We start from the raw sequence: 21,275 nt of genomic DNA on the forward strand, positions 1-21,275 counted from the left end.
TAGTAGAGTGGTCGCAAGTACGACTGCCGGGCAAGAAGTCTCGGGCAAAGCATTACAGGGCTATTTTCTGCTTTTCGATAAAATCTCAGTAGTATCACGGAGTTTGGAATTGTGTCCAGTATAAGGCAATAGGCTCACCCCCTTTTACATGAAACTTAAAGCACAAGTGGTTTGATGTACATTGTACAATGGCTTAATGGCCGTAATGTGCACCTCTGCCTACCCCTTCAGGGATATAAAGCGTGACGTTGCATATAGAAAACTTTACTTCCAGAAAAAATATTAGACTAGCAGTCAGATTTCTTGTATTTTTCCCATTTGTTACAAAGATATTTTAGTATGGTACATGAAACTTTCTATTGCATCATATGATAACTAATTATTGTTATGTTCTCCCACAGCGCGGCGGCGGCCGTCGGATCGCATGCGCCGGCGCCGGTAGTAGAGACTCGCGCCTCACGTGGCCAACGTCACACTGCCACCTACCGTTCTCGTGGCGAACTAGTTGTATTCAAGTAAATATAAACATTAAACTAAGAATTATAGAGACTATACTGAAAATATTGGTAATATTTCATTAAGTGACGTCACTTTAAACATTAAACCTAATTCTTTAGGTAATATCTTCTTTCTCATAAAAATTGCCTCAAAATTGGTCCATCCGTTCAAGAGTTATGATGCTTACTTTTAACATCTTGAAGGGTGAAGACAATATCGTATTTATTACTCATATGAAAAGTAATAAAGTAAAGTCGTATTTGTTGATTCGTAACTCGAAAACGGCTGCATAGATTTTCATGAAACTTTATTTATTAAATTCAATTTCTCCCCAAAATGTAGAATAACTGAAACTAGACTAAAATTATGTCTAGAAATTACTTATTTTAAAACAATTTTCTGATTGAAGCGTCACCAAAGAGCGCTATGTTTATGTGAACGGTAGGTGTTTGCGCAATAACTAGTTAGTATAATTATATGTAATAGGTTATTGTATAAGGTGCGTTAATATAGTGTTCTACTCTCTCATACATAAATTGAAGTGTTGCTGCCATTATGGGCGAGTATGCAAACGTTGGTTTTATTCGTTTTACATTTGTGTCTTGTTTTAAAGCTGAAAATTATTTTTATTGTAATTATCGTAATGAGACATACTAAATTAACTAAAAATCACGGTTTACTTACGTCATATTAATTGAGAAAAGCTCTATTAGTTAGCTAGCCTACTGTAGGTTACGCAACGTCGCCGTATCTGCGCACGCTGCTCATGATGAAGAGTCCCTCTGTGACTTAAAACTAGTAGAGCTTTTCTCTATTAATAATAAGTGAGTAAACCGTGATTTTTAGTTAAGTTATAAATTGATTATAAATGTTTTCACTTCCTACTTGAGTAAAATAAGTAATTCTAGACAGTAATATTAGGTATTTCGTTTTACCTAAGAAACTGATTGTTTTATTACTGATTTTTTGCAAAAAACTTAATAAAATTGATATAACGTTTGCCTATTCGAATATAATGGCGGATTTTAGACAAATGGTTGCTTTAACAAGAGGCAGTTATATTTACTTCAGTTTCGTGTACGGTCAGGCAAAATAGTAGATGTTTTATGAGGGTACTCTTTATAAGTGGGAGAAGGGGGGAGGTAAAAAATCTGAAATGTAACGTATTTACAAAGATGTATTTATACCACTGTGTAAGAATATAGACCTGTCTCATATTGTCTAATAAAATTGGTCACGGTAATAAGAAACATTAAACTAGAGACCGGCCGTTAGACATTGTATAACAGTACACTTACTACGAGTTTACTTTACATTGAACGAAAACGAAACATGAGCGCGATTAGCACTCTGATTGGCCGTCACGAATGAACCAACCAATCAGAGTGCCGAACGCGATCTCGTTTCGATCGCGTTAAACGTAAAACAAACTCGTAGTAAGCCCTCAGGTCTTAAAAGTATAGATACCATTATATTTGTCATCAACCCCTCCTATTCTCATTTCAATAGTTTGTTTGTACCCCTCAATACAAGATAAAGACGTTATATTACACTTATGTAATAAATTGTAAGTAATAAATAACAGCTATCGCCCGACCAATAGCTCTTGCCTTTACGACAAATGTACATAAGTAGAGTATATATAATACTAAACGTATACAAAGTTTAACAAAATAAACATAAAACTACAAAAGTGTTGATTCCCAACAACTTTTGGAAATATAAGAATACTAGCTTTCACCAGCGGCTTCGCCCGCTTTCCTGGATGATATAAAGTCTTATGTGTTATTCGAGTTCATAATCTATCGCTGTTCCAAATTGCATGTCGATACTTTCAGCCGTTTTGATGTAAAGGTGCAACAAACACACAAATGATGCAAACTTTTGCTTTTATACTAGTTGGATTTAACATGTTAATCGCCGCAATTACTATAGGAAAGCAATATTCTTTATCTACTAACTACGCTCTCGTTTCAAACTAATAGCAAACTCGTATTAACATGAACAACAAAAGTTATCCAATTTCATGATCAGAATCAGCCCGTGCAACTTAGGTTTATTTTGTTACACTTTGTATATCTCATATAATTATTAAAATATAGATATAACACCAGCGTGAGTGACTAGTTTAGGTGCTCAAATAGTAGCCCAATACCAAATAGTTTGGGCTAAATGACATTTAAATGTAACCGGCGTTCGGCCATCTTTCATAGACAAGAATCAGCGACAAGCATTTGTTTTCATAGACAAATTTTAGTAAGACTTTTTAATTAACAGAGTGGTTTTAGTAAAAAAATATAAAAAAGTAAAATGTATTGATTTTGATTGGTTAAATTTTCCTAGTTTTTCAAAAAGACAATCTCAGTTTGTTTTTAAAGCTTAAAAGGTTAACAACAGTTAAAGAAATACCAAAATGTATATTTATTATGATTTTCATATTGTGATTATTATCGATTCCAAAAAAAATATATAATTTGGTGCTGTTCCTAATTTTAATGTGTTGTCTCCCGTTATTTTATTATTATTTAAAAATAAGTTTTATTTTTACCTAGTCCAAGGTAGATATTATGTTTTACGTTTTTATTATTATTTATTTCGCTACATTATTATAATAAACGGTTTTCGCTTTGTATTTCCGCGAACGGGGTTGAATTTCATATTTCTGAATACGTTAGTTATTTGTGATAGTTTAATGCTAATTTCGCATTAATAAAGACGCTTTTAAAGTCCTACAAAATGTCAAGTTTGTCAAACTATTGTCCGAATACTCAAACGCTACTCAATTTTAAGACGCTCTCAAATGTAGTTCTATTACTATCAATTCTTTATAAAATGACAGAGATAGCACGATATTTAAGTGCAACTTAAAATTGAGTAGCCTTTCAGTATTCGGGCGTATGAGGACTTTATGCGTTACCAACGCCATCTACGGATCGCAAAAATGCAAGCGTCAATATTCTAAGTTCTAATCTATCCTCCAAAACTTTAGATAAATTAATATTAAGATAATACGGATGAAAGACATTTTTGTATCTCGTGTATAAAAAATATGTTTATAATAATAATTAAGTAGATAAATGATGTCCAGTATTAAAAGTAAGGATTTGTTTTTAATTATAAATAGGAATGAATTCATCGTGTAAGTTTTCAGTGGTTGCATTCCTTCTATGTAGACGGTTTTTGAAAAATTAAAGTTTGATATTAATGTTTTGAATTTAAAATTATAGAGTTTTCCGTTTATGGAATGCTAGTTATTCATTAATCTGTCTTACAATGCAAAGGGCAAAAATTCTGAGTAAATAAATAACACTATAAAGCTTTAAGTAGACAACAGCGCCCTCTGTAGACAAGAAATAATTAGCATTTCATAAAGTCTTATTTAAAGAAACATGTGGGTAATTTTATGAAATAATAATAGATGTGTGCAAATCTATCTATTGTCTAATCTCTATTTGTAGTTTTTTGAATTAGGTAACTATAGGTATCAAATTCTGCTAAATGTTTTTTTAGTTTGGTTTATTTTCACGTAGTTTCACTATTAGAGTAGGTATTGGTTTGTGTGTCTCACTGCATATTAAAATGTTACCTATCTTTGAATTAAAATTACTTTGACTTAAAAATCTCTATAAATTCTTGAGTTGAAATCTGTCAATGACATTTTCAACCTTAATTGTACTCCAGTAAAGTTCAAAATTCATTAAAGAAAGATTAAACAGACTAAAAAGCTAATAGTTCTATTGGCAAATTATGGGCAAGGAACAAATATTTGTTTCAAATCTAGGTGTGATGTGTATGTGAAAATGTTTTAACAAAAATAATAGTTCCTGCAAAACGCACAATGTTACTAGATAGGTAAATTAATTCGCGTTGTTATAGTAGTTTAATGAAACTATCCAAACATGGTGCCAAATAACATAACTGTTTTATTAAAAGCTACATTTTATGTACTTTGATTGGCATTCTCACTCACATAGTTGTTAGCAGAATTTGAACCTAAACTAAACTCTAGTGACATTCATTTAAAGTTCATTATTGATTATTTTATACTCTACATTCTGTTCTAAGTATGCTTTATGCTACATTCCACGTTATTCTAGTTTCGTTTTAACTTTTTAAAGCAAAATTTGATTTTGTAAACTTCCTGGCTATTTCTTCTTTACATAAATTGGCTGCAAACAGGGTAGGCTTCATGCCGCTTTTCAATTATGTAAAATAACAAAATTATAAAGAAAATTAAATTCTATATAAAAAGTTATTAAACCTCTTTAGTGATACATATCACTGCCATAGACAAGTTTGCGGTGTTGCAAATGTAAAAAAAAATGTGTTTTTTTCTATCAGTTATTACCAAACAGGATTGTTTAATGAGTTTATTGTATGTTTTGTCCTAATATTGTATATAAAGAGAATGTATTCGTATATATCGTAGTTTGTACAGTCATGTGGAGTGGTACATTAGTACAAAATATTGCTTATTTTTTTGTAAGTTTGAGGTTTCATACTCACAAAGCAATAAATGAATGTTCACGATTTGATGTTTTATTTCTATGTTCCTTTTGTGTTATTGAAATACAAAATAAATGGGTTTATGACTGATTCATAGGTAAGTCGTTGCAAATTTAACTCTTGAGCAAGAGATCTTATAGGGTTCGATTCTCAGGTAAACCAATGAATTATGGAGTATTTATCCGTTCTTACAGAAATAATCTAGCTCAATAACTAATAAGACGGAATTTGAAATTGCATAGGAGTCGTAACCTTACACACGCTCTCACCTCCATTAATCAGAAAATATTTTAATTGGAGGTGGTAAATATTTGGTTATAATTTAGCTAAAACTAAGACAGAGATCGAAAAGATTAAAAAATATAGCTCGAAAATCATTGGTATACAAATGATGATGATTGTGATTTTGTAAATGCGCCCAAGTTTGTTTGCACCCTATCCATCAATCTGCAAATATCTTTTTACAGTTACACCACTGTAGTAGTGTATACTTAGATATACCCACGTATATCTAAGGAGCGATGAAAATGTCGTTATTTTTTGGCTTGGATCTCTTGATTTCGAGATATTGCTAGATTTTCAAACTTACCGATCCTAAGCTATGCTCTATCCTTATTCCTTAAAATACTAAAAACATCGAGGATGACTACAAAACGCATTTAAAAGTACAAACTGTCAACCGTTGTGATGACAACTGACAGTTGACAATTTCATAACTGTCATCTGTCATATACAGAAATTTTGAGGTTAGGTTAGGTTTCCACCAGCCTCTATTTATTTTTTCTGAATAAGAATTACGTAGACATTCAAATATATAGTCGCAATGTTACGGCAATTAGCCTGGACAATAGTCCAAACTAGAGGCATTAAACACAAGATTAATGTGAAATGGGTAAGGCCGGAGTATATGCCAGCTTACACACCTGAAAAATCTGGAGACTTGGAGGGTTTACCTCCTATTCCTGAGACTGCTCTTGGCAGAGATTATGCTCTGTCTGAGGAAATCAAAGAGTAAGTACATTAATACGTTAAGATCTCGCAAAACACGCATTAGTTTACAATTTTTTTCGTGTGGAGAAAAAGCGTGATGTTGCATGTATAATGTGTGTATCGAATTTCCAGTGCACCAGAGTCAGTAAAGAAGATATTCTCAGTGGGCCACCTCGGTCGCAAGGAGTACAACCTTCTGGTGAAGGAGGAGCTCATGAACAGAGTCCGGAGACATGAGTATGACTTCTCCACTGCTGAGACCAAGAGTAAGATAAATTCCGATGTTTACTATTGACTAGATAATAATGAACTTTGTATAGTCAAACTTAGTAGAATAATACATACCTGTTAACTAACATGTAAAAGTACAATTTTGTAGCCTAGGTGCAAAATAAAAAACTCTATATTGAAGATTTACATTAACTAAAAATCATGTTTTACTCATGTTTAATGGAGAAAAGTTTCGAGTCACAGAGGCTCTTCATTGTGACCAGCGTGCACTGATGTGGCGACATCGCGCAGCCTACTGTAGGTTCAGTCGTCGTAACTAGTAGAGCTTTTCACCATTAAGAAGTTAATTAACTTAAGTAAACCACAATTTTTAGTTAATTTAGTATGTCTCATTTTAGTTATTATAATAACCCTTCCTTGGCAGTCGGGTAAAAACAAAAACTTTATAACTGTATATTTTAGGTCTATAAGAGTGTTATAGATTTTATTTAAATCTTATATAATTTTCAAGTGTTTTCTCTTTTGCAGTTGCTCTAATGACAGGACAAATTCGCTATCTCCAAGACAATATGGATAAATTCCCTAGGAATGCCAAAATGAAGGTAAAAATAACATACATACATACATAACTTCACACCTGTCACCCAGAGGGGTAGGCAGAGACAATGGACTGCTAATTGCTCCGAATCGTACATACCTTTTTCTCTTCATCAACAGTCATCAGTCTTTTCATGCAAGCTTGTCGGTTTAGAGTACTTTTAAGTAAGCCCTTCTTTAAAATATTGATTGCTGTAATTTCTAAAACTTCTTGTGTTTTTCATTCAGTGTCCAATATATTGCTATTGCAAGATGATAATGTAAAGATGATTTAGATATCTCAATTTTGTTTTTCAGCAATTAGTTCAGGAGCGCATAGATAAGAGGAAGAAGTTGTTGAAGTTTTTGAGGCAATATGATTACAAGAAGTTTGAATGGCTTCTGGAGAAACTCAATATTGAATATAAGGGGCACCCAGAGTGAGTATACTTTTATTGTAGGGATTTTACTAAACTTACTCAAACTGGGTACTGAACTTGAACTAACTAGAAAACACTTACATCATCATCATCAGGCTATAAGTGGCCACTGCTGACCAAAAGGCCTATTCTCGCATGGAGAAGGTTTGAGCATTAATCACCACAATTGCTCACATTGGGTTGGCTAATGTCGGTTGGCTTGGACAACACTTACAATATTTATGAATTTTCATCATTTGTAAAGCTTACACTATTCTATGAAACAAAAGCTTCTTTTAAACCTGATTCCTTTAATTGGAGTCTGTCATCAGTTGTCTGCAATTAAAAAGACCGTTAATGTATGATATATCTTTCTCAAACAAACAATTTGGTATTAATTTCAGATCATTCCACAAGCTATCCCGTAAGGAATCACTCCGCAGACTCACAGAAATGCACTGCGAAGACATCCGCAACAATAAACTAGCTGACTACCGCAACTTACTGGAAAGTCAACAAGGACCGTTCTTGAAAGAGAAACTAGAGAGTCTGAAGTTCATACGGAGTGAACAGATGGAATTAAAGCTACCGATCACAGTCACTGAGCAGGATATCAAGAAGGTAGAACAGCAGTTAGAAGAATGGACGAAGAAGGATCAGGTCAAACAACAAGCTAAGAAGAAGAAGAGAAGTAGTATTCTAGAAGTTGATTGATTTTATTTTGTAATGTAATGTATGTAATAAAATAATTGTATTTTGTAGTTTATTTTTTGGTTTTATTTGCTTTTGTCAGTTTTACTAGGTATAAAAAGTTAATATATAAGATTTCAAATACAATATGGATGAAATATTCGAACAATATACAAAAAATATATGTGTCAAGCACAGTTTATTTCATTCAGCTCATTAACATATTATATTCTTTTTAAATAAAATTTTGACCCACTGCTAACAAACATATAAATCCACATACGCAGCACCCAGATCTGGATCAACAGTTTGTTTATTACTTAGAGTTGTTCCATAAATCCACAAATCCACTGATTAACAGTGAATGAAAACATCGTAAGGAAACCTAGGCTTATAATTTTGAAATCCTGCATTGAGCAAACGCGGTGATTGATGCTCAAACCTCCGTGCGAGAAAAGGTTAGCAGTAGCCACTTATAGGCTGTAGATGTGATATTTTTTATAAACCAAATGCATGGCACATTTCTCCACTGCACTGAATTTTGAAAATATAATAGTTTTGTGGAAATAAAACAAACCGCAAATAGTTTAAAACCATTTTATTAATAATAAGTAATTAATGTATAAATTACATACAAAACTTACAATTAAAAATATTCATATAAAAATATAAAGCGTATTCTGAACATCAGTCGAATTTGGACGGAGTATATTTTACAAAAAACACATTATTTTCGAGTATATAGAGCGATTTCATATTAAAATTATTGGAATGTACTTATATACTTAACATTAAAGGAAGACTTATGTACTATAATTTACATAGAATATGGCGTTAGGCTAAGGAATATAAGAATATAATGCAGGTAAAATATAGGATAAAATTCCATTTACCATTCTTTGATTACAATACCTACATTTCAAAGGAAATGGATTCTACCTAAAGAAACACGTTTTTATAGTTAGATTTCAAATTATAACTACTACTACCTTTTTATAGTAGAACTAAGTTATTTATGTAGATTGGCAAGACAGGCAAAATTCTTGGCTAATTAATTACTTGATTAGCTAGTTTCCTCAGTAAAAAAAAACTCAATCCACTTTTAAAAAGAAAGTTAATCACCCTGTTTGTGTTTATCAACTTTCGTATTTTTAGCTTAATAGAAATAAGTGCTATTTCCGTCTAATTTACTTTCCCATATTTTACCTGCATTATTATCGTCGCATTGAAGAATTGGAAATAGTTTTGAATTCATTAAAACAATTAAGTACAACATTGTCTAAAGTTAAAATAGAAGTAATCAGAAGTTTTTCAAACACTTGGCACATAACATCAATAGGTATTTTTACCGACTTCATATACTGCAGTAATCGATCATATCAAATGTGAACTGTTAATAAGTATAATCATAAAGCCTGGCAATCTTCCAACAGATAGACAGAAATGAACCCACATTCACACTGTGAAGTGTACCAGTTATGTTAAGAGTACCTTTAATAAAGGGGTAAAAACCCCGCTAATACTTTGCTTGAGTTAGGATTTAACTCTTGAATAATTTCCTGTTTTTCTCTTGAATTTTATTAGCTACAAACCTCATGGAGCCCGAGACCTTTCTCACGAATGGAATACCGTGAAAATTGGTTCGTACGTTCTGGAGTTATAGCGTCAGGAAGGAAAACCCGTCTTATTTTTATATTACACTAGCAAACCCAGCGAACTCCGTTTCGCCACCTGCTCTTTTCTTGTTTTTTTTTTTTTTTTTAGTTTTCTTTGCTTTAAACCTCACGGAGCCCGAGACCTTTCCAACGAATGCAATACCGTGGAAATCGGTTCGTGCATTCTGGAGTTATAGCGTCAGGAAGGAAAACCCGACTTATTTTTATATTATAGATTCACTATTGACTGTTTTTTGTCAGCACAGTCACAATTACATGATCAATTACTACAACACACAAATTACACCTTGATCTTGCATCAGAGTGAGGTGGTATGCGGCGCCCTGGCGTAGGCGGTGGGGATGAACCCGGAGCGGCGCGACTTGGGCGCGTGGGCCCACAGCCAGCCCTCCACCGTCTGCTGCGTCAGGTCCGCGTACACCCACTCGCCGCGCTTCACCGACAGGTCGTCCGGGGCCTGCGCCTGGGGAATTCAATATAAATAGATAAGACATGAAACTGGGGCTTTTTTTTTGAGGGGGAAAATCATCCAATGACTTCTCCCACTTTGGGCGAGGCGAGAGGGAGTGCCAGACTCTTACTGACTAAAAACCATCCCGTTCCTTCTCCTGCTTTTCGAGCCGGAGCACCGGTAAACCCGCTAGGTAGTCCGCAGCTCCATGAAACTGGGGCTAGCTTCATAATAAAATTTGAAAGAAATAAGGTTTAGAAAGATGCAAGTATTGAAAGTAATGTCATCTTTTTGCCATTTACGTGCTAAAGTGAAATAACGCTTGTGTTGTGTTCCGTCGTTTGACATGTGAGTGAGGTTACTGGAGTTACAACTTGATATAACATTTGTAACTCCTCTAGTGTTACAAATGTTAATGGGTGGCGCTAACTGCTTACCATTAGGTGATCCATGTTCTCATTTACTGACACTTCCATAAAAAATGCACGAATAAAACAATGAATAGCCCATTTAAAGATTTCGTTATTTGCGATTGTTTGGTAACAGTGCCAGTATTTTTCTTGTTGTTGAATAACAATTCAGTTATTTTAGTAAAAATATCACTTAGTACAGTACCTTATAATCGTATAGCATGACTAGTTCAGTGCCGTGGTACCGCCCGTCGCTGTCCTGCGCGGGCGCACTGAGCTTGGAGTTGTTGAGGACGGACTGCACCGACGTGTTGTTGTTGTTGGTCGCGGGGGACAGCACTGGCTGCGTCGTGTCTTGTGGACTTGCTGGAAGCAATGAAGATAATTATGTTCTATAGTTATTTAGATGTTGTATTTAGTTATTAGATCCTCATCTATTTATTTAAGAGAATGACGTGTAATATAGTTACATTGTAACCGATTTGCAATAATAAATATCTATATATATAAAACTCTTCCGTTACTGAGTGACTGACTGACTGACTGACAGACAACGCACAGTCGAAACTACTGGTCGTAGACAGCTGAAATTTGGAATGTAGGTTCCTTGGGATATGTAGGGGAGCACTAAGAAAGGATTTTTGGAAATTCAACCCCCAAGGGGGGAAAAGGGGTAAAAACGTTTCTATGAAAAATCTTATTCCTTGGGTTTATAAACTTGAAACTTGGCATGAACACGTACATAGGCAAGTAAATATGTTTGACATTATAAGTTTTTTCAAACTACCCTCCAATCGTGATTTAGGGGTGCGATTGGGTGACTGATTTATTAACGCACAGCCGAAACCGCTCGGTATAGGAGTCTGAGATTTTGAACAGAGGTTCCTTTAGTAACATAAGTGAGCACTAAGAAGGGATTTTTTAAATGTCAACCCCCAAGGGGGGAAACGGGATAAACTGAGCCGGGGCTGCGGGAAAGTTCTAACGAGATACCGTGGCCCGGAACGCAAAGGGCAACTGAAGGAACGAGGTGGGTTTTAGTCAGTAAAAGTCTGACACTCCCTTCCGTTCCACCCAGAGCGGGAGAGGTCATTTGATGATTTCCCATCCTTAAAAAAAAAGACTTTGTATGACAACTTTCAGTCGTCTCTTTAACATACATAATTATGTACATACATGCATAACATTAATAACATCACGCCTTTAAATCCCTGTTTTGTGTTAACACTACCCATACAAACAGCTAAAAGGAAACAAGTGAAGAGACGAAATTTGTCCGCATCCATTTTCACCTAAATTCTTAACGTTAATGAGATTTACTTTTTATTATCAGGTCAACCTAATAGCCTCACATGTACGTATAACTTCGTAAGAATTTTCTTTCAACTCCTAACCGTTGAGGAGTTGTACCTTCCATCATCAGCTCATTCACATGGGATGATGACTATCAGACGCAAATACTTAAACACGTTAACACGAATTACACGTGGGCGAAGCCGCGGGCGGAAAGCTAGTCATTTATAACATTAGGTGCCGTAATGTGCACCTCTGCCTACCCCTTCGGGGATAAAAGGCGTGACGTTGCGTTGCGTAAATAGGTATCATTTATCATTATACATAGACTGCATAGTTAGTGCGGTACGGCAACCGGCTACTTTGTAACGTGTAGGGGATTCAATTCTCGCACGGAAATACTCTAGATGAACTACAAATTGTTGTTTCGTGTGTGGATATCTTGTGTATGTGAACTTGTATGTTTGTAAACGACACAGGAGCAAATCTTAGTGTGGTATGATATTTAAAAAAAATGTCATTTATTAGTTGATTTTGAAGTCTAGAAGGCATAAGTAACTAGAGGTTCAGACATTGTGGTCTAATCTACAATAATTAATGCAACAGTCGGGACCCATATTGAATGATATTAGTCTAGTTTATTTAATGGGTCCCGACTGTTACACTCAATTATGTTTCGCATAAGATTATTATTTTTTGTGTATTGATTATGAAATTATTTAATTTTGTGGTAATAGCATTGCTATCTACACTTTTAGACTAAGCTTGTTTTTTACTTTTCAGTTTTTATTTAAAGTGTTTTTTATGCAGTCGGGTATTTTAATTTTTTAAATTTATTTATTTTTATTTAACACTTTTTAGTTAGTTATAATACGGCTATGTGTTTCTCAAGATTTCGCCCGCGACACGAGAGAACTACTTCCAATACCAAGATAATAAAAAAATAACACACGTCGATCCACTTATTTTAGATTGATTGCGTAACACAAAGAGAGTAAAGGAATTAGAAAAAGAAGAAGGATTAAGGGCAGTAAAATTTACTATTTACAAATTTCGTAAACGGTCTAATTCTTTAAAAGAATTTTCGTCGTGTGGACTATTTAATAATTTTTTTTTGGATCTTTTATTGTGAGGGGTTTTTGTCCGTAATAGTATTAATCCTTATCCTTTTAAATAGTCTATTAATTTTCTACATTAAATGAAGATAAAATTTGCTATTTACACTGTTTCAAAATTTCTACTAGTTTTAGACAAAAAAAGGTATTTACAGTTGACGCGTCGCATGGGCTATAGGTAAACGACTATGGAGATAGATTCCTTATTTAACGTTCAGCAAAGCGAGGGCGGGTCGCTAGTCCTTTATTTATAAATAAATTCATTGTAAATAATTTAGTTAAGACATACTTTTATTATCACTTTTCACTTTTAAGTTCAGACACCGCTAGTCAATCGCGTCGCGTAGTACCTATACGAGTATTTAGTTTGGATAATAAAGAACATAATTGCACATAGTATTTTTTTTTCTATATGTCAGTGATATACCATTTTGGAATCCTCATGATGAGCTCTTTAATTTGATACCCATATTGTAGCAAATAAAAAAAAATTTTTTTTTTTTACTCCTATCTAGGGCGCCTCACGGCCGCCATGTTGGTTTTTGTTTTACGTCACATATCTAAGAACACTTGGGTAATTTAGACGAATCCAACGATACCCTGATTGTCGAAATCCATCAAGCCGTTTCGAAGAAATGAGGTAATAAAGAATATTAGGCTCATACATACAAGATACGCGCGAAAAACATAACCCTTCCTTGGCAGTCGGGTAATAAAAAGGCCTCGATATATTATATATGGACATAAATGTTAACTTTTGAGAAGTAAGAGGCATTCTCTCAAACTTTGTACAATCTTACCTTGTACTACAGCTGGGTAGACGAAGCCGGAGGGTATGAATCCCTCCTGTCCGTCACTCCGCACTATCCAGTACCAGTCGGGGTCCTCTCTGTTTAGTACTGTGAACATAACATATCAGTCATTGTTAGCTAAGTATTACTATTACTGAGAAGTATTACTGGGTTTTTTCGGCTTTTCGCGTTAGGCGCTGATTGGTTGGTTCAATCGAGCCGGCCATTCAGTACTCGAAACTAGAAAGTAATCGGGATGGAGCGCGTTTGGAGCTCTGATTGGCCGGCTTGAATAAACCAACCAATCAGAGGGCCGAACGCGCTCTCTGTTCGATTGCGCTTAACGTAAAACAAACTCGTACTAAGGCAACAGAAATATTGTAAAATGAAATCGGAATCACATCAATAAATAATTGTTGATGTGTGACATAAACGTACAAATCTTACAACACTATATCAATGACTCACCGGTAACGAACTCCCCGCGTTCCACATCGACATCATTCTCGTCTCTCGCAGTGAACGTATAGAGCACCACGTATCGTCCGGAGGGATCCTTGCTGAACGGACAGGCTTCTCCCTCGCTGCCCAGCTCCGAGTGCCCGTCGTTCGTCACCCCGTCCGATACTGATAGTCTGTGGAGAGTTTGTGTACAATGTTGATTGGTAAAGTAGAAGGTTTGTGATTTCACTGTTTGCAGCATATAATAATATGTACGTCCGTTTGGCTTAAAACGCGCGTTGTGGTCAAAAATGTCGAAAGGGATATAAAAAAAGACAAAGACAGAAAGATAGAAAATTATGGTTTGATAAAGCTTTTCTGTATAGTAACAAAAAATGTTTTTTCCGCTTTTCGTACGGTTTTCAGGACACTTAGAGCCACCATACACGGATTGTTCGAGGAGTTACCCAGTGATTTACTTACACGGATCGCTCATGCAGTTAAGAGCTTGAGGCTGCCATTGACAACTCGTACGTATTTATCTACGTACAAGTCTATACATAGTTTACTACGCAGTCGTAGTTTGAAGCAGTTAATCCTGTCTACTTTAAGCAGTCCGTAAATAGCCCTTTCATAACACAAGCATTTAAGCACTACTTTAGTTGGCATTTTCTGTGACAGAGCTTTACAAATATGTAAACTTCTGTCAATAGATTACGTAGAAATTAGTGAAAAAGTTACATAAAGGACATCAATTTTAGTAACAATGCTAAGATTTGCATTTCTACCGAAATTTCGTCTTTGCTCGAGTCAGTTATTTAAATATTAACTGTATGTAACAAACAGATTTGAATATTTATATCGTCCAGTTTTAGGTACTCACTGTGAAACATCTCGATGCGCTAAATCAGTGGGTGAGCGACTCCTGGGCAATTTCTTCTTGAGGTCGTGTGGCTCGCAGGGGGCGCAGTACGAGTGTGGTATGAAGCCCTCGCGCCGGGACTCCGCCACTATCACGTACACCCAGTCGTTCTCCCGGTACAGCACGTTCACTATCTGACCGCGTTTCACCTGGAAATATGAAAGAGTTTAGTAAAATGTTGAAATGAGTTATTTTGTTATTTTTTTATTTTATACACTTTTTTTTTACTCTCTTTGGTCCTTTGAAACTCTTTATTTGATAAACTGTTAGCAGACTAGAGATCTTGAGTTTAATAATTGTGTTAGTGATTATTCATATTATTTTTCAACTTGCAGTAGTTTGGCATAGTCAAAATCGAAGTCAAAATCATTTATTCCAATTAAACAAACAATGCTTAGGTACTTTTAAAACATCAACTAAGAAAGAAATAAATAATAGTCTGTCAGTCTGTCCGTCAGTGAGGTTCCGAATGGAGAAGAACGAGCAAGAAACTCAATTTTTTGCTCTTTAAAAAAAAGTAGTATGTAAAGTATTTATAATCTGGAATAGCATGTCGCAGAAGGCTTACTTGCAACATGCAGTAATAAACTGTTTCATGCACAAGCATGCTGATAATATTTCTACATTTTATAAAATAAAACCTAAACCCTCACCTCCAACTCATCATCGACACAAGGCGTGAAGTCATGTAGCACCACCATCTTAGAGTCGGGACTAAGTCCATGCTCCTTCTCTATGCCGACCCTCACTAGAGTCTCTATACTAGCCGAGCCTGTGATACGGCCCATGCCTGGGCTCAGGCCGGAGCCAGGACGGGACAGGTCCTTGTCTGAGTCTCCACTGCTAGCTGGAATGAGGATAGATGTAGTTGTTGAAAAGTATTCCGTTCCATCTTTTACTAACTTATTTTGTACCTAGATTTATCTTTAGATACAAGGGTGCTTTTAATTGATGAATAATTTACATATGCATTATTTAAGCTGGGACTTTGGGATACTAGTAGACAAACCCAAATAAAACTAATCTGGATAGTCTATCGATGGTTACTTTTCTGGTTAGAAATTAATAATACAGTAAATAAAAAGACTGTCATTCTCTTTTAGAAGTTTTTAAACAGTTTTCAATGAAATGTAGTATAGTGGCTGTATCTATCCAAAAAATTATGTAAGAATTTCAAATTATTCTGTTATTAAGTAGTATTTTTTTTCTTTCTTTAAGAATGCCAACTGAGTTTCCAATACAGGATTGTCAACTATACTGCCAGTGTGTAATTTCGTATTAAACTAGCATCCCAAGGATTCTTCATGATAGATAATTGAAGTTATAAACTAAGCATGAATTAAAAGTTTGAACAAGTTATATTAACCTGTGAATCATAATACTTATATCAGCAACATTATTTTATCATAATTAATTCATAAAGTTTGATAAAATTAACATTTGCTTAAAAAAACGTAAGTTCTGAATCACCCAAAAGCTTTTTGCATCTATGGTTGATTAAGTTTTTTTTTTATTTGCCAATTACGAACAATACATATAATTGAGGTTCTCACGGTCAAGGGTATTGGTCATACATGTTGTCAGGTGAAACAGGATGAAATTACTAGTTTTATATATTTATAATTATATAGAAAGTCTGAGGTCATTGACTTGAAAAGTTCCCAATGAAAGCTCGATACTTACATTTCTTCTTCTTCCCCCTTCTAATTCTGACTGGACACAGAAACGCCATGTTGTAACAAACTCAAATTAACACATAACTAAGATAAAAACATTAAATTCAACAGGTTGTAGTCACTACTTTGAATAAAATACGATTTTCTCACGATTTCCTACATGTCAAAAAAGTTCACAAAACAACTTTTTTTAACGTTTCGTTACTGCGTCGTCGTAAGTTCTGGTAATGCGTTTCGTTACCTGCACATTATTAAATTTATTTAGAGAGAAATCTTAATAAATTATTATGAATGCCTTAATTTTTAAATAAGAAATTATTTTTAGCTGTACACAATTACTAATGGTATCTAATTTTCAGTACTTTTTCAAATAATTTAAGTTTTATGTGACAGATGTAATCGCGCCATTGTTTAGCTACATGACATGTTATGTGTTTTGTTTAATATGATAATATCTAGGAAGGTAAGTAGGTACTTAGGGTAGCAAAGTAGCATAGAAAATATGAAACGAATAGTGTGAACTTTGAAAAAGAATAAAAATATCAAGACAACGTTTATTTTCGAAAGTCTTTATTTCACAGTATATTTAGGTAGGTACATGAATATTATGATATAAAGGCAGTCGTCAGCTTAATCTAAATTTCAAAGATACATTTGGCACATGCAAACCGGAACAGCAAAGTACAAAAATACACAGAAATTACTTTCAACAACTTTTAATTTTAACACTAACTTTAAATATGGATATTCGATTTTATTCAAACTTAACTAAGTAGGTAAATACATCATCAATATTTTTAATCTATACATTCATTGATTAACAGTTTCTATCTACGCAACATGCAATAATTTATATATTTTGTAGTTTACCTGTATAGAAATGTATAGTACCCAAAAAGTTTTCTAAATATTAAGTAGATTTAACATTTTTTTATCTAAATATTTTATGTAGCAACACTTTCGAAAGTACCTAAAAGTTCGTTCGCACATTTAGACATTTTGAAACTGAGATTTATTCTATGAACAGATTTCTAATAAGTATGTATTTTTACGTAAATATTTATGTTTTTTAAATAATTTTATTTACAATACAATGTTCATCAAGCACCCTTTTGCTTCGAAGCTCTCAACTCTTCTTGTATTTAATTACAAAAACCATTTAAGAAAATATTTCATTCTTTCTTGTTTTGGTGCTTTCATTTCATACGAATTTAAAAATATTTGACGTTTATTTATATTCAGAAAAATATTATAATCACATTTAGCTATTGTCGATGATGATTGAACAACGATGCGGTATTAGAATGATATTGGCTGGCCATTTTTCATTGGAAACTACATACCTATAGTAAAATAACGGCCATAGCTATGTATAGGTAGAGTTTGCTACGTACTTTTGACACAGTTTTTTACATAATAATATTTAATAGCTTATAGATGTTGGGTATCTGTCAAGGAGTGCCAGGATTCGTGACGGTGATCAGGAAACTTTATACAATCCATCCAGTGTTTCAACCTCCTTCCTTTAGAACTCGCTCCTAAAACAAGACTGCCCAAAAAGTCATTGGGCTTACCATAGTCTTTGTCCCAAACTGTCAATGTCAAATTTTGGCGGGAAAGTTCCGTGGGACGAGTTTCGAAAAGAAATTCTTCATTCCAAACTGGATTTAAGTTTCGCCATTTAATCGATGTTTTGTGCTTCTTGTGATAAGGGTCGGGATCCAAATGCCTGGAAAAAGAAAAGGGTATATGAGAGATTATTGTTATAATTAATTAAGTTTAATAAAAAATGGCGGGTTGGTACTTGGTACGTATTTCACATTACATTACAAAATGAGTGAAGTTTCCAATTGAGTTGAGATTGTATTGACATAAAGTCCCACGCATAGACCGCATTTCTATGTATAAAGAGGGTGAGGGTCCTCGAGATAAGATAAATAAAATCTATTACATAGGGTTGATTGAGCAAAGTTGTCAGGTATTTTTAGATGAAAATATTGAAATAAAATTTCATTTCAGCCCATAGCGTCCTTTTCGGGGAAACTAAAGAAATGACATGTCAGTCCAGTAAGATGAATCAAATATTTTCTGTTGTGGAATACCTACTTATCCTACTTATCACATTTGCTTGGAATACCAACTGACTTGATGCTTATTGTATGTATGTTGCTGTGCCCTAACCAGGTTTCATGTTGAAACGAATCTGCTAATGTAATATCTTATATTATCTAGTACCTACACGTGAATGCAATAAATGATTTGAGTTTGAGTTACCTATAGGTATAATTAAACTTACAATTTAACAAATGGATCGGAATAGCCATTGCTGTCTTGCGGCGGAAGATCAGCACCACGGCAGATGGTCACCACCAGCGCCCTCCTCTTCGTGCTATAGCACAGAGCCAGCAGTATCCTGGGCCCAGTAGGCTCTGCACCTGATGATCCTGACAAGGCCAGGCGCAACTGAGCTGGAGACTTCGCGCATTCCCGCAGCGCTACTGTTGCAGATCCCATTTCATCGCAGCCGTATCTGAAATTAAAAAAAAGCAATGATGTTTTATACAAGGGTTCGCTGTCAGTCAGGAGTCAGGAGATCAAACTAAACGGCTAAACAAGAGGTTGACTTCATATTATTGCATGGAATAGGGGGCAAATGAGCAGATGGGTCACCTGATGGTAAGCGATCAGCCCCATGGACACCCGCAACACCGGAAGAGTCACAGACGCGTAATTTTCTCATCCGAGAATATTGGTCCAATTTTTAACATTTCGTAAGTTATGGCCAGTTTACCCCAATTAGATACATGAGAGTACTGTTAACCCGTCGTATGCTGAAACACTGATCAGTGCGAGACACAATGTGTATTCTATTGTTGTCTCATATACCCGCAGACGAAAGGTTAAACCTTATTGGCCCCCCATGAAGTACAAGAAAAGTCGGTAAAGATAGCAGAAGAAAGCCTTTTAACCAAAATTACTTTATAGGTAGCAATTTCCAATTTGCGAAAATAAAACAAAACTGCTTTGTTCTATATCACCCAATAGTTAAGTGTACTGTTTCCCGATTAGGTACCTACGCATGTCCGAAGTTTTCAGAGCGGGAAAATGGAGTGTGTTTAGTGTTTGACCCAGTTTCTCATGGATGAGCTGGCATTACATTCAATAAGTACCTTCGTTGGAGTATCAAGTGTCCTGCTCAATAGGAATAGGGCATTTGTAATCGTAAAGCATTTATAGAGATTCAATTATTTTTTATTTCACTTTTTTTTTGTTTTCATACAAAACGTTGCCACATACTAGGATTGTCTCCTGTTTTGTGGGTGCGTTTACAAACATACAAGTTGACATACACATGACACTCAGACCCGAAAAAACAATTTGTGGATCCAACCCGCTACACATTGTGTGGCAGCCGGTTGCCCAGCTATCGCGTCAACCGTGCGCCTATTTTGATACTAAAATCTGTCACTGTTCCATAAAATGCGGTTTTAAAACGAAATAAGTGAATACCTTTTTCATTTCAACTCTACCGAAAACACCTAGTAGTTTGATATAGTTTGCAGTGCTACTAAATTGATTTCGATTCAATTTATTTCCTTTACCTACATTTAATAATTTCTTTACCCCTCTCACGTTCGACGTTAGGTAATCATTACCTAAATAAGATTAGTAGATTTGAAACAAACTATCTTACAAGTATTTATTTCACTCGTATCACCGTCTAAAAGCATTGAACTCGCAAGGATGTTGGTTCTTACTCGTTTTTCTCTAAGCACTCACTTGATTACACGAAACACGTCGCACTAAGTTTACCGAACCCAACTTTACTTGATAAGCTACATGTCACCGGTACTAGAGCTGAAACTACCCACGCTTTATGTTCCAGATACTTCTAGTTTTATATATTTCTTTAATATGTGACTATACTGTATGTTTGGCCTTTATTTATAGGTATGTCTGAAAGCCTGATTAGTATTATGAGTCTATTTTCATTTCAAAGTGAATAACCAACCACTTTTTTGAAAGGGGGAACAGCATCCAATGACTTCTTCCGCCTTGGGAGAGGCCAGAAGGAGTGTCAGTCTCTTACTGAGTGCGGCGCGTTGCGATCCGCGCGGGCCTCAAAGAGCCATCAGACACAGAATAAAAATCACCCCGTTCCTACTCCTGCTTTTCGAGCCAGAGCCCCGGTAAACCCGCTATGTAGTCTGCAGCCTACCAATTTCCTACCACTGAACATGATTTAAGTCCTCTCACAAACTGCTTTAATAAGAGAGATACGTGTTTGAACTGCTTATTACCTTATCCTTTATGTAATTTTATTTATTGCAAGCCCTTAGATAGAATAGATAAAACTATTACGAAAATACTCTAAGACAAATTTAATTTTGAACAATGAGACGTATTCAGTGTGGGAGAGCCAAGTTTCGGCACGAATGTGCCGGAGTGATACCACGGACACACAGAAAACCGACGTGAAACAACTTGCGTTGTGTTTCGTTGTGTGAGTGAGGTAACCCCTTTCCTAATCTCCGATTCCCGAACAACCCTGAGATTCCTTAGGGGCAAGCAACCTTTTGGGCAACCTTT

The 21,275-nt window shown here is 35.1% G+C and overlaps 4 protein-coding genes across 6 annotated transcripts in view; 2 read left to right on the top strand and 2 right to left on the bottom strand.

Annotated features, from left to right (window-relative positions):
• The window catches only part of LOC118274954 (vacuole membrane protein 1), a 30,626-nt gene extending 25,598 nt beyond the window's left edge, over nucleotides 1-5,028 (top strand). For both annotated transcript variants that reach the window (XM_050697054.1, XM_050697053.1), the window contains exon 10: nucleotides 402-5,028. The gene's annotated coding sequence lies outside the window, so the exon portion shown is untranslated. The remainder of the gene's footprint in view (nucleotides 1-401) is intronic.
• Nucleotides 5,029-5,717: 689 nt separating this feature from the next.
• LOC118274562 (28S ribosomal protein S15, mitochondrial) lies at nucleotides 5,718-7,986 on the top strand. The gene is made up of 5 exons (XM_035592127.2): nucleotides 5,718-6,015; nucleotides 6,127-6,260; nucleotides 6,754-6,827; nucleotides 7,120-7,241; nucleotides 7,625-7,986. Exons 1-5 carry the CDS (start codon nucleotides 5,828-5,830, stop codon nucleotides 7,932-7,934), a joined length of 828 nt encoding a protein of 275 aa, XP_035448020.1. The 5' UTR covers nucleotides 5,718-5,827; the 3' UTR covers nucleotides 7,935-7,986.
• Nucleotides 7,987-8,493: 507 nt separating this feature from the next.
• On the bottom strand, nucleotides 8,494-16,881 carry LOC118274563 (SH3 domain-containing protein Dlish). The gene is made up of 7 exons (XM_035592128.2): nucleotides 16,693-16,881; nucleotides 15,663-15,856; nucleotides 14,971-15,158; nucleotides 14,115-14,281; nucleotides 13,656-13,754; nucleotides 10,653-10,813; nucleotides 8,494-10,049 (listed from the first exon to the last, which is right to left on the bottom strand). Exons 1-7 carry the CDS (start codon nucleotides 16,739-16,741, stop codon nucleotides 9,885-9,887), a joined length of 1,023 nt encoding a protein of 340 aa, XP_035448021.1. The 5' UTR covers nucleotides 16,742-16,881; the 3' UTR covers nucleotides 8,494-9,884.
• A 357-nt stretch (nucleotides 16,882-17,238) lies between these two features.
• Nucleotides 17,239-21,275, bottom strand: part of LOC118274564 (double C2-like domain-containing protein beta) — a 60,794-nt gene continuing 56,757 nt past the window's right edge. For both annotated transcript variants that reach the window (XM_050697073.1, XM_035592129.2), the window contains exons 8-9: nucleotides 18,982-19,215; nucleotides 17,239-18,414 (exon numbers count right to left, since the gene is read on the bottom strand). In XM_050697073.1, the coding sequence (XP_050553030.1) occupies nucleotides 18,117-18,414; nucleotides 18,982-19,215 (532 nt within the window). In that variant the 3' untranslated portion in view covers nucleotides 17,239-18,116. The remainder of the gene's footprint in view (nucleotides 18,415-18,981; nucleotides 19,216-21,275) is intronic.

This window comes from Spodoptera frugiperda, chromosome 11 (genome assembly GCF_023101765.2).
Source record: "Spodoptera frugiperda isolate SF20-4 chromosome 11, AGI-APGP_CSIRO_Sfru_2.0, whole genome shotgun sequence".
Lineage (NCBI taxonomy): Eukaryota > Metazoa > Arthropoda > Insecta > Lepidoptera > Noctuidae > Spodoptera > Spodoptera frugiperda.